At 44.5% G+C, this 13,434-nt stretch overlaps 1 protein-coding gene across 1 annotated transcript in view; it reads left to right on the top strand.

The window, feature by feature from the left end:
* Nucleotides 1-13,434, top strand: part of dph6 (diphthamine biosynthesis 6) — a 64,412-nt gene that overhangs the window by 16,505 nt on the left and 34,473 nt on the right. Inside the window, exons 4-10 of the mRNA XM_061082759.1 lie at nucleotides 17-90; nucleotides 1,251-1,369; nucleotides 8,620-8,681; nucleotides 9,399-9,493; nucleotides 9,624-9,717; nucleotides 12,027-12,177; nucleotides 12,937-13,062. Coding sequence (XP_060938742.1) covers nucleotides 17-90; nucleotides 1,251-1,369; nucleotides 8,620-8,681; nucleotides 9,399-9,493; nucleotides 9,624-9,717; nucleotides 12,027-12,177; nucleotides 12,937-13,062 — 721 coding nt within the window. The remainder of the gene's footprint in view (nucleotides 1-16; nucleotides 91-1,250; nucleotides 1,370-8,619; nucleotides 8,682-9,398; nucleotides 9,494-9,623; nucleotides 9,718-12,026; nucleotides 12,178-12,936; nucleotides 13,063-13,434) is intronic.

Raw genomic sequence — 13,434 nt, 5'->3', positions numbered from 1 at the left:
CTTTCTCTGCCCACAGGAAAAGGAGGCCGTGGAGGCGGTGTCAGTGGGGGCCATTCTCTCCGATTACCAGAGGGTCCGTGTGGAAAATGTGTAAGTCAAACATACATGCACATTCATGATTCCTTAAAGTGCACACACATCCACCCACTGCGTCTCAGCCCCTGAACTAACACACTGACGCACGCTGTGGTCCACTGGAGGAAAAGAGAACATCCTCTGTAGACTTTACCTCACTGTGTGTTCCAAACACACACACACACACACACACACACACACACACACACACACACACACACTGAGATTTGAGACTAGCCTTGATTTTATGGTGTTGCCCTGTTTTTATGGAGCAATGATTTGAAGAAAAGTAATGAAACTTGTATAATACTTATAATATCATTTAATTTTATTTTGTGATATAATTGGCATTATTTCATTAATATAGAATAATGCACTTTTTCATGGAAATATAGGATTTTCATCCTTGTGGTGCCGACACATATATTGCTCTTGCTCTTGATTTTGTTTTATTCATTGTTTTATTATATCTACCAAGAAGGTTATGTTTTCACCCCTGTTGGTTTGTTGGTTTGTTGGTTTTTAATCGAGATTACACAATAACAACTGGAGAAATTGCCATGAAACTCGTTGGAGGGATGTGGTTAGTTTCAGGGAAGAATCCATGAAATGTTGGTTTGGATCTGGATCAGGAAGTGGATCCAGGCAGATGTTATTTCACATTCTTTGACATTAGGAGAGTTTTTCAGTCATCAACACATTTTCACTGTTTTCCCAAGACGATAATTAATAGACCTTGATAAATCAGGCATAATGAGAGAACTTAGGGTTTTCTGTTCTCTTTTCTCTCCTAGTCGCACAAAAGCGTCTTTTAATATTAGCAAATATGTTTTCCCTTAAACATGCGAGATACCTATAAACATTTTTTTTCTTGAGTTGAGATCCATCTACCTACTGTGGACGTGTGTGTCGTGAGACAAACCACAGCTGGAGATCAAGTTTGTGTTTGTGTTTGTCTTCCTTAAACAACGCCCGTGGCACTGCTCTCAGGTGGGAACATGTGCTGTGGGTCTCTCAGGGTGGCAGCTTCCCTGAAAACGGAGAAGGTGCCCAGCCTCGTTGGCTTTGAAGTTCTTCTGGCGCTGGCCAATATTCGGTGTTAACCACTTTGCTTCCCCTTCTGTTTTTCCCGACCTTCCTCTCCCTCTTTTTTTCCCCTTTCACCTGCTCCCCAGATGTTTGCGGCTTGGTTTGCAGCCCCTGGCCTACCTGTGGCGCCGAGACCAAGAGTCCCTGCTCTCCGAGATGATATCATCTGACCTCCACGCTATCCTCATCAAAGTCGCCGCCTACGGTGAGTGTTTTTTTTTTGGTTTTTGTCTCACTCTTTTGTGTCTCGGACAGCTGGTGAGCAGCCCGGTGTCCCCTCCCTTATGGTCAGCCCCTTTACTTTCTCGGAAGGTGCCACGGTGGTTAAGTAGTGTTTGGCACCGGGATTGAAAAGACAGAATTTGGATAAGTGTGCGATAGGAAGAGGAGAGAGAGGAGGTGGCACCGGAGCAAAAAAAACGAGAGACAAGCGGAGTAAGGCCCTAATCATTAATCTGTGGCTTAGCAGCGGTGTTGAGACTTGTGCCAGCGGCAAAGGTATTGAAGCAGAGAACAATATGAGAAGATAAGAGGCACCGAGGGAGGAGGTGCGAGAGAAGTGCACAGCGGTTTTGGGTAGGAGAGGTGAGGGGGGGGCGGGGAGGAGGAGGGAGGGTTTGGCAGTTGAGAAATAATCACAGTTGATTAGCCTGGAACATTAATGCAACCTGTCAATAAGCGACACATGTCACCATTGTGTGTGCATAGTCCCGGCTACATGGTCCGTGAAGGGAAGATTCCAATCTGGTATATCTCTCATTTAGCTTTTTTTCAAACTGCTTCAGCATTGAGGGAAGAGGTTAATGTGGTGTCACCTGCTCTCTACCTGCCTGTTTTGGAGCCCGAGGAGAGGAAGATCGGATTATTGCATAACAGGAGAGAGTAAAAAAAAAATCCCTTTTCTCTTTCTTTTCCCTGGTACATGATGTTAGGATCCCTACCTGTATCTACTTGACAGTGCAGCTGGATCTCCTCTAGACGGTGCCAGTGAAAAATGATAATTACGGCCACAAATAGTTCTTTTTGCTCTCAAACTACTCGTGGCGATACATCATCATGCAGACGTTGTTTACGTGCCGTTAAGTGCTTGTTGTCACCTTTGGTAGCGATCAGCGGAGACGGGTCCTCGGCTGACGGATGACCCGCAGAGCCGAGCGCTGCGTCGGCAATATTCGGCGCATCTTTCAACACGGCTCAAATAACCTCTCATGAAATGCACGCGTCAAGCCATTTATCATTGGTTCTTTATCTGCTGCACCCATTTGTCATTAGTAACGGCTTCATGATTTAAAAAAAAAAACTTCTCTGTAATAAATAATAGTACTTGCCACATGCTCATCAGTGGAGAGATCATGTCAGAATCTGCGTTACATGTTTTTCCGTTTCCTTCCCGGCAATTATAATTATTGTTTACCAGACAGAATTAATTCCTATTTCCAGCTAGACGCAGATAAGATCACAGTTTGTAGTTATTAGTAATCAATCAATCATAATGCCAAATTACTCCTCTGGTATATAATGTGCGTGTGGAGAATGCTCACACTTAAAGACCTCCGTCACCCTGCACCTCCGCCAAGCCTTAAACACAACTATGTCTAAAAGCAAATTCTCTGCATTTTTTGGAAGATTATAATTAGAAAGGAAAATCACCTCGGGTGCCTTCGCATGTGTATCTTGGCCTCCCTTCTGAATGTGTTTGTGCAAGCGTGTGTGTGTGTGCGTGTGTGCGTGTGTGTTTTGGCTACAGGTAAAAAGAAAAGATCTTATCAGCCCTGACTCCTCACCTGTCCCCAGGCAGTGGTAATTAGAAAGGAGAGAATTGAATAGGGGTGCAAGGAGCGCCCGGGGCACTTTAGGCAGCACTCATATAATTGCAGCTTTGGTGGATGCAGTTCTGAGCGGTGAGGTGTGCTGTTTAGGGGGAGATTGGGTGACAGAAGGGCGTACCTGGTGGCCTTTGGTGTTTGTGTGTGTGAGAGAGTCAGAGGAAGATTTCAAGGGATTTACCGGTGCAGACCTCAGGAGGAGAGAGAAAAACATACGAGTTCTCACAGGGCAGAGGTTAAGTCCGCCTGTGAACCCACCGCCAAAACAGCTTATGATATTCTGCCGTGGCACGAAAATGGGTTTCGGTGGGCGGGTGAACAGAAGGAAGTCGTTCAAGATTAATATACCTTCATTAGGTACTCAAAAAAGACAGGTGGAAATTAGCGGTGGATGGATAAAGAGGAGAGAAAAAAAAAATACCGTCATTCTTTCTTACGGGAGGATATTTTTCCTTGATGACAAATCCCTGCGGTGAAAAGACAGCTGTCCAGATGCAGGATGATCCTCTAAGTGAATTCCACGCAAGTGTTCGTTTTGCGCGCTGATGGCGAGGGCTCACACTTCAAAAGAGAGAAAGGAGAACTGAGTTTCTGAAGATGCCAGATTGCACGTGTAGGGAAGTCAGTTCAAATCTCTGAGTCTAAGCCTGTGAATGTCATGAAAGTGCTTCTAATTAGCAACAAAAAAAAAAGAAAAAGAAAAGCATTCGGCTCACGAGGGAGATGTATATTTTTGTTAGGGAACTGTCTCCTTATAATGCAAAGTCCCTCACGCTAACCATGATAATTGGCAATTGCACGAGGCCCCCGATTAAATATTCATGTAATTAGTTAATTGATTGATTAGTGCAGGTGTATGTGAGGGCACAGGTTCCGCGGTTAATTGGTCCTCAGCTCCGGAGATAATTGGCATGTGTGAAATCAAGGTCCGTCCACCGGAAAACCTTTCATCGCCGCGTGATCTCTTACACTTCACACGAACGCAGCCTTTGTGCTGCGGGGGGGGGGGGGGGGGAGTCACGTCACACACATTCCCACCGATCACCTCATCCACTGGAGGGACACAGGATGTAATTTAATATTTACTTAAAGCACAATTAATGTTTTATACAGATTTGACTGATTATTGTGCCATTGTTGAAGGTAATGAATGGGCGTTTCCATTGATTTTTCATTATCCACTGTATATTAAAGAGTGTTGGAGTTGGTACAAACGATAGATAGAAGAAGACATGTTTTCAAGATTAGAGCACGATGATCAGGATTCAGACTCCTTATTAAGTGTCTCTGCTAAAAGACGAGATGCAATTTACTCCTGAAATGAAGTGCGCTGTCCTCGTACCCTGGCCAAATTGACTTTTCGTAATTTTCAGTGAATCATATTAACATATTATCTGTTGTTGTCAATTTTTGTACCTCAGTGAAGAACTGAGGCTATTCTTACAGAGTTAAAGAGTTAAAGGAGATGACTCATGTTGTTAGTTGAACTGGGGTCTGTATGTTAAGCCTCCTGCTATCATCGGGCTTAATTATTTTTGTTAAATTTAAAACAACCAAATCAGAATTTAATTCTAAAGTCAAGGGGATGTACTGAAAATAAAGAAAAATATTGGTTTACCAGCAGCTCTTATCCAAAACCTGAATATATTCAGTTTACGATCACCCGATTTAATGAAAAGCAGCAAGTTCTCACAATGGCAAAGCTGTGATATGAATTCTGACTGAGAAGATTAGTTAAATTAAATTAAACTAATTAATTTTCCTTCACTTGACTAATTGATTTATGGACTAATTGTTTCACATTTATTGTCACTGAATCTATTAATTGTTTCTTAAGACAGATTTAGCTTTTTTTTGCTTTTTCCCAGTTAATTTAATTATCTTTGTTTTCGTATGTGTGGTTTTTTAATACGACTTGAAATGAACAGACAGAGCTATGAACAGAACATAGCAAGAACATATACATATAACAGGATACTTAAGGAGATGAAAGAAAGTTCCTAGAAAACTATTTGAAGGCAACCGATTGAGTCTGGGCCTCCCACCTAAAAGTTGTTTGCCAGATGCCATAGAACAACTGAAGAAGAGGAAAATATCGCAGGTTTCAGTGAGATTTCAAATATCTGGAATCGCTGCTGCAAAATCCTTTCCTACAAACGGATGCGTTCTGATGATTATAAGATTAAAAATCGTTTAAATCTGTCATTATGTCTGTGGTGTACCACGTTTTTAACAACAGTCTTAACCTTAGTACAGGGGTCACAGTTGAGTATGATGTCTGGTAGTTGTAAAAATAAAGGTTAACATGTCCTGTTCAGTGTGTACATGTTAAGTTTCTCTCTTTTGATTTGTTGCACCGAAAATATTTCATCCTAAAGTGATCCCTACACATTTCGTGCCGCCTATTTCTTCTGTTCACAGACACTGAATTTCCGATAAGAGTCTGACAAATTTCACATATAACCTTAATCTTATCATCCTTTGTACGGCGCCGCCTCCTTCCCCCTCTTTCTTCCCTTCCGTTCTGCATTTCTCCATCTCTCTCTCTCTCTCCGCGAAGATTAGGTGATTGTGAACAGCCATTGTTTTGGCGCCGGGTCTTTGAGAGTTTCGTTTAAAGGCTGATGCAGCTCACCTACTGGGGAGGAGATGCTTATTTCATCCGTTTAAAGGCTAAAATGTTACACATCATGAATCCAATTTTCTCTGCCTTTTCTCTCTGAAGGCAGGGATTAGAGCCGAGCTGTCAGCCGGCACGCCAGATCTCCAGACAACCCGCGGATGTCTGCGATACCGCGCTCAGCTCCGTTCAGACACTATCTGCAATCTCCCGGCTTTTTAATTTAGCATTAGACCCAGTAAGCAAAAAAAAAACAACAAGCAGTTTCAATTAAATAGGAAACTGGCTGCTGTGGGTTTACATGAATCAACCTCTTCAAGGTGGGAAAAGGCCAATCATGAGCGTTAAAAAGACTCTGGAAATAATTGCCATTGGCTTCTTTACGGGGAAGAATAGAGTATCTCCTGTTCACACGTGGAAGATGTTTTCTTTCAGCGAAGAAATTCCCCTTTTGGTTCGAGAATTGCAAATTGAAAGTGAATTTTTAAGCACAATGAAAAGGGATTTCCCGATTCCACTTGTTATCGCAAACTTTCTGCGATATGGTTAACTCCTATTGTGTCTTTTCAAAGTTTGTACCCTAAGTTTCATCAGTGTAAAGACGAACCTGGTTGTCTGGTTTTTTCCCGGCGAACTTTTTTACTCCTCGCTAATTTCAACCCCTTTAAATGTCGACAAGGTTTTTTCTCCCTCATTACTGGCGTCCCCTGGTTTTAAAGTTCACTGAATTAGATTGGAGTTTTATAGGATAATACCAGGTAAAAAGCTCTTTTTAAAGGAGAGCCATTCCTCTCCGTCTCTCTCCGGGAAACTCCTCTCCCTCGGCGGAGCGGTCCTGCTGTCTCTGGCGGCGGACTAATGGCGGCTTCTAGTGGGCTTATTTGGGTTTAATGTGGCATAATGAGGTTAGGTAATTGGGTTTAGGTCAAGTTGTAAAACAGCTTCCGAGGAGACAGAGATGTGAAGATCATGTAAATGAGTGGTGTTAGATCGCTGAAGGCTCACACCAGTGGCCACTCAGAGGCTCCTGGAAGCAGGTAGTGAACACGCGCCCGCTCGTTTCTCCGCGGCTCCTCGTCTCCAAATTGCCGCGGTAACCTTAAGTTAGTCAGGAGCATCAATTAGGAAAACACTCGTACAAGTGCTAAGTGGTCTAGGGAGGAATGCCTCCACCACGGTAATGCCACCCTTGTATCATTTCATCACTCACTCCTGTCGTCCTCACTTTCCAATGTCCTCTCCTCCTTGTAAATATCAAATCATGTACCATATATTATTTAAGAGCAGGCGAGTTAATTAACATATTAAAAAATGTGGCATCCCCTCAGCAATTTGGAGCCAATTATTAAAATTTGTTAAAAGGCATGACTAATTAAAGAGGATATTTAAATGGGATTGAATTTTAATGCTTTTTTCTCTCCCCTCTCCTTCCTTATTACCTTTGTGGCAGGGTTAAGATGAGAGGATGTTGAGATTAGATATTCTCACACTAATTAAGACCACCCATCCCCTGGGAAGAGAATAAGGGCCTCGCTCATTCTATCCCCTCCACACTCTCCCTCCCTCCGCCGCGGCCCTCCCCCCCCCACAGCGCTGGACCGCCGGGGCCCCGGAGGAGACACACAGCCGGGATTAAGATGAACTGGGGATGGGATGCGACGTCCTTCCTTCACCTCTCCTCTCCCATCCCTCGCTCCCCATGGGGCCCCCCTTGCAGATGACACATTAACCTTTGAGGCTGTCAGGGCCATGAGAAGAGAGAGATTCTCACATTACAATTAACTTTGTTCCTTTAATTAAACACATGAGCGTGCCGACGACCAGGACCACGCGGCGACGCCTCCCAGTAGAGAAAGAAATTATTAGGGATGATCCTGCAATTTCTTGTCCAATCGCGATGGCAGTACTGTCACAACTGCACGTCACCCCGGATAGGTCATTACTATCTTGTTAATGATTATGTCAATCAATTACAAGGCAGCCAGAGAAAAGGAGAAAATGGAAAGAAATGTAGAATAAGGCTTTTCACCGTCATGATGTACTTTTTATTTTTAGAATAACGCACAGGCCTTTTACAATAAACACAGGGGCAGGAGCATGTTACTGCTCACTCTGGGATTTCCTCAGATTTAGCACTTTACGTTCACGTCCTGTTATTATTGTTCCATTCTCTGTAAGAAGCACCTGGTACTTGGGGCTTTTGTTTTTTTTCTGTTGTTGTTGGAACAGTGTCCACACTTAGTGAGGGAAGATGTTTACGGGGTGAGATGGAGTTCATGTCATGGTGCTGTGCCATCAGGAACAGGCGTCTGGATTTGGCTTCACAGGGGAGAAAAACCCTCCCATGCTCAACAAGCTGAGTGAAGTGGACATGGTTTAAACCATCAAGGCCTTTTTCTGCATTTGAATATTGTATTGTAAAAAACGGCTTTTACGTCTATTTCTTTAGCTGGTTATTCGTTTTTTTTTGCCGAGTGAGGGCCAGCGAGCTTGGACTTTCAGACTGTGCCTCCACCGGGTGTGCACACAAAGCTCGCCCTCCTTCCCTCCCTCCATTCTCTCCCGTGCCGGTGACTCACTTCCATGCACCATTTCAGGGGAAGGGGAGGGAAAAAGGCAAATAAACAAGATCTCTTTTCAGAGTTTATGTTCTCAAAGGGAACGAGATGTGGGGGAGCAGCAGGCATAGAGGAGAGGGGTGGGGAGGGTGGGGTCTGTGGCCAGCAATTTGAAAACTGTTGCCCTTACCCGGAGAGATCTGTGTACACTACTCGCAAAGTCAAACAAATAGATCCAGGGTGCAGGTTTACGTGTGTGTTTGTGCGACTGCCCGTAAACCTCCCTGCCTGTCATCTTCAATCACTGTTCTCTGTTCCTGATCAGACCTCTCTCTCTCTTCCTCTCTCGCTCTCTCTCTCTCCCCTTCTCTCTTTCCATACGTGTGTCTGTGTGGGACGGTGTTTGTGTGTCTTTCTGTCTTTCTGTGCCCATTTCCCACGCGGGTGCCAGGCCTGGATCCGGAGAAGCACTTGGGAAAACCTCTGACTGACATGGAGGCCTATCTGAAGCAGGTCACTGATACTTCCATGGGTTTCCATGTGTGCAACTCTTAACAACACTAAATATATATTTGTATTTATCTTAAAATTTCTGTTTCAGGATAATTTATTGTTAGAAAATTTGTCACACCAATTACATTATTGTACATTTACTGGATTTATCACAGTGTTGCAATTGCTTTTGGTATTTGACTGTTAAACTGGTCTCAAAAACATTTTTTCAAACTAAACGGCTGAAAGATTACCTATTATATATATTAGATATACTGTTAAAATTGTGATCTTGATTCTCACCTGTATTTTAATTTGGAAAATAAGCTGCATCCAAACACACTTTTACTTAAATAACCTAAAGCACCCCATAATGCCGCACTATCTTTGCTTTCTCCCTCAACCAATGACAACGCGGCATTAACCCACATAGATCGACAAACCTGCAGTGTAAAAGAGTAAATCAAAAGTGTAGAAAAGAGTTAGTAATTAAAAAAGCTAAAACAGAATGAATCCAGAAGAAAATCCTGGTGATTACAGGACAGAATCACAATCTCAATTCTAAGCAAGAAAACCCTGATGCTCATTTTTTCCAGACTCTTACAACCCAAATAAACCTGAGTTTGAACATGGAGACACTGTCGTCATGTAACAACTGTTTAAATAGCTTTTTCTTGTGTTTAAATGAAATGAAATGCAGGAATGTGTGCGAATCTGAATAAGATGTGTTGTTTTCAGCTCTCTCAGAAGTACGGAGTCCACATTTGTGGCGAAGGAGGAGAATACGAAACCTTCACCCTCGATTGTCCTCTCTTCAAAAAGAAAATTGTGATGTGAGTAAAGCACTGTAAACTCCAAACGCACGAGTGTTTGTCTTTTACGGCATGTGGCTGCGTCAACTTTGTAAAGTTTGTTTTTCGTTGCCGAACAACACCCAGAAGTTTTGTTTGTGCGTTGGTGCAGTGATGCAGCGGAGACGGTGATCCACTCGGCAGATGCCTTCGCTCCAGTCGGCTACTTGCGCTTCACCGAGATGCACACGGAGAACAAAGACAGCGTGAGTCGAGCTTCTGACGGAATCCACGAGTGTAACTTGTTTCGCAAATAAGATCAATGCCGCTCGATGCCGGATCAATAACTCAACAACAAAAGTTTGGAGTTTTGCTCTGGGGTTGATTACTTTAAAGCCACTCTGAGGGGCAAAAACAAACACAAGAACAAAACCCTTTGGTGTCTGATAACTTTGTTGAGGAGGAGAGATACACAGCACTGTAGGGCAGAGTTCAGATCCACCTCCAGGGGGCCAATCTCTCTCGCTCGCTCTCGGTCTCTCCCTCCATGCCTGGCTCTCTCTCCTCTAGCCCCACATGGCCTACTTTGACGTCTGCAATATTCACTGCAGCCCGAAACTAGGCCCAACGTAATAAACATGTCCGCTCGCATTAAGGCGCTTTGCATTCAGGTAGCTGGCTCGGCAGACACAAGCAGTGGGTTGCAGAGAGAGAGAGAGGCGGGAGGAAAAGGCTTTCGGTGAATGAAGGAGCTGGATGAGGGTTTGCTGACTGGAAGGGTGCCACTAGGAAACATGGGGCTTCACTATGCAAGAACAGAAAACTCCCAAATATCATCGCAGATTGGCATTGACCTGGTTTATGTGCACTTCCGATTCCAAATGATCGGCTCTAATGAGACACCAGCTGATGCTTGGAGTGTGTGTCGTTGTGTGTTTGCTGCAGCGAGTCGCGAGTGTTACACTAACGGACGACTCTCGCCTGTAGATCAACATGTCTCCAGGGTGAAGCTTGTGATTTGCACACATGTGTTTCCTCGCACATCACACAATAATACGTTCCGTGTTTGTATACGTGCAACATGAGAGTGTGCGTTTGCTGTTTGTAGCCCTGCGTGCGTTTGTGTTTAAGTGTGTGTCTGCATATTGGTCGGGGGGGGGGCTGGGGACTGTTATGGACAAAAAAAATAAAAAAAATACCCCCATCCCACAACCTCCGTGACCCTGCAGCCTCACTTCCCTACAGCTATATATTTTTTCACTCCCCCCTCGGTGTTGCTTCCACCCCCATCGCACAAACACGCACGCACACACAAACGCTGCCACAGCCCCCCCCTAGGTTTCTGTTGGAAGAGCAAGGGGAGATCCAGGGTCTGCGAGGGGTGGGGGGTGGTGCCGGGGCGGAGGGTGGGGGGGCAGGCAACCAGGGGAGAACCTGCCCGGCTTCGGCCTTCTGAAGCTCTTCTCGTCAGGGTGACAGATCGGCAGTGACATCAGCACTAGAGGAAACTACACCGGGCTCAGGGGGGGGGCGGGGGGGTGGTGGACCACCATCATTTGCCCTCCGTTAATGCTAGTCAAGCTATTTTTTTTATGCTGGCCAGGAGAGAGGGGCTGAAGTATAATTAATGTGATTATCATATGGCCTAATGCGGTTGACAGCAGACGAGGGGTGGGGGGGTGGGGGGGGGGGGGGTGAGTGAGTGTTGGGTGGGGTGAGGGGGGTGTTGGGGGGGAGAGATGGAATATGTATTCAAATGTGTGACGCCCGGCAGGATTTGGCAGGTAATATGTACGCCTCAGAGAATGGTAATGATTTGTTATTCAAAGAAGTAGCAGAGGGTAGTATACGTAAAAGAGAAGAAGAAGAAGAAGAAGAATCAGAATCAGAATCTGAATCTGAATCAGAATCAGAATCAGAAGGTATTTATTGCCAAGTAGGTTAACACCTACCTGGAATTTGCTCTGGTTATTGGTGCGTACAATGAACATAGAAACATAAAAACACAATAAATACACCACACATAAGAAAAACAATAATAATAATAAAAAATATATATATATTTACTCACTTTTTCTAATATTTATACAAGGTTAGCATTTATTTAGACACCAACATATCTATATAAAAATAGATAAAAGACAAAAGATATAAAAAGTGAAGTAAAAAGTGAAATTCAAAATGCAAAAAGCAAAACAGTGCTTTTGCAATATGCAATGTAATACAGTATAATATAATATAATACAAAAAAAAATAAACCCTGTTGAAATCCACAACATGTCTCAGGCACCCAGTCATGAGTGTTGACTGACAGGCAGCGTGATTGAATCTACGGTATCAGGAAGCACCGCTCCCCCGTTCGCCTAAACCGCGAATATGTTAGCGTGTTGTTTCATATTCATTCACCTTGAAGTTATACGTGCCGCGGCCCCTTGTCATGAGAGACTGACAAACACGGTCCGTATTGTGAAAAGGTTTGGCTAATTATACAGCATTTTGTCTGTCTCTGCAAAAGGGCTCGGCGCTCGTCGGTGGGCGTTTGGCCTGATGTGTTCCCTGTGGTGCTTTCTCGCAGGCCGCGGTGGCGAGCGCTCTGCCCCATGGTCGCTGTCCTTGCCAGAGCGCCATTGACAAGATGACGGAGGAGGTGGAATATGCTGATCAAGCCGAAGACAACCAACAAGAATTTACATCAAGCTGTGACCTTAGTTGTCAGCGGGGCCACGGTGAGATTCATTTACTGTGAGACATGCATGCGCGAGTGTGTGTTCTGTCCGTGTGTGTGTGTGTCTGCGTGCATGTGTGGGCGTGTCAGATGATATCTGTGTGTGGTGAGTGCTCCCTGAATCTGTGTCATGCAGCCGGGCATCATGATGCTGGTGTTCTTGAGTGATTGTTTGACAAGAGCTGTCATTTTCCCGAAGTGTATTTGTGACAGTCCCTGGATTTGTTGCTCCTTTGACACAAACCACCAATGCGTGAGTTCCCTCTCACACAGTCGTCTCATTGGCTATAAATAAAGACAAATACGACATGGTATACTTAATTTTGATGTCCTGAAAGTCTCCATCAAGCATTATAAGCACTAGAATAACCATTTACAGTGCTGTCTACACAAAGTACTCATCACAGAGGTGGTGGATTAGTGGCAGAAACTTGGACTATGGGCAGGAAAGGTCTCTGGTTCGTCTCTGGTTTGACTCCACGGAGAAACAACAAAAAGACGAACCTGGATTGATCTGTCCAAAAATCCAAGAGGATTCTCCCTACCCTGTCTAGTGCTCCTGAGCAAGGCACCTTACTCCCCTAACATCTGCTCCCCGGGCGCCGTACATGGCTGCTCAAGCTCTGTGTGTCCTGCACCAGATGGGTTAAAAGCAGAAGTCAAATTTCCCTCAATTGCATGAGTGTGCTTGTGCATGTCTGTGCGTGTGTTTGGGACAAATAAATGTATCTTAATCATTTTAGTGGATCTCTTCCTGCAGATCTGCCTCCATCCTGCTCACCTAGAAGCTCTGGAGGATATCAGTGGATCAGCGGCATCAACGGCCTTCAGAGCCGAGTCCCGGGGATCGAGGGCCAGACGGCCGCAGCTTTCACCCAGCTGCAGAGTAAGGGAACGTGGGAGAGAGAGAGAGAAATGTCTTTGTATTTATATAGCGCTTTTCTAGTCTTGATGACCACTCAAAGCGCTTTACAGTACACTTCTACATTCACACACACATTCATACAGTGCATCTATTCGCAGCACTTAGTTATCTTATGGGCGGCCATTCGGGGTTCAGCATCTGGGATCGACCTGCCGACCTTCAGGTTGGAGGACGACCGCTCAACCCCTCAGCCACAGCCGCCCACTAAAGAAGTCTGCTAGAAAAGTTTTTTAGCATCAGAACGACACACACACACAAGTAAACTAACCTTTAATATGTTTTCTTTGATAGCATAAAAAATTCATCTTAGATATGATCAATGGGAGATGATAT

This window comes from Limanda limanda, chromosome 12 (genome assembly GCF_963576545.1).
Source record: "Limanda limanda chromosome 12, fLimLim1.1, whole genome shotgun sequence".
Classification (NCBI taxonomy): domain Eukaryota; kingdom Metazoa; phylum Chordata; class Actinopteri; order Pleuronectiformes; family Pleuronectidae; genus Limanda; species Limanda limanda.
Note: the sequence above shows the minus strand (reverse complement) of the source record. Positions and strands in the feature narration are given on the sequence as shown.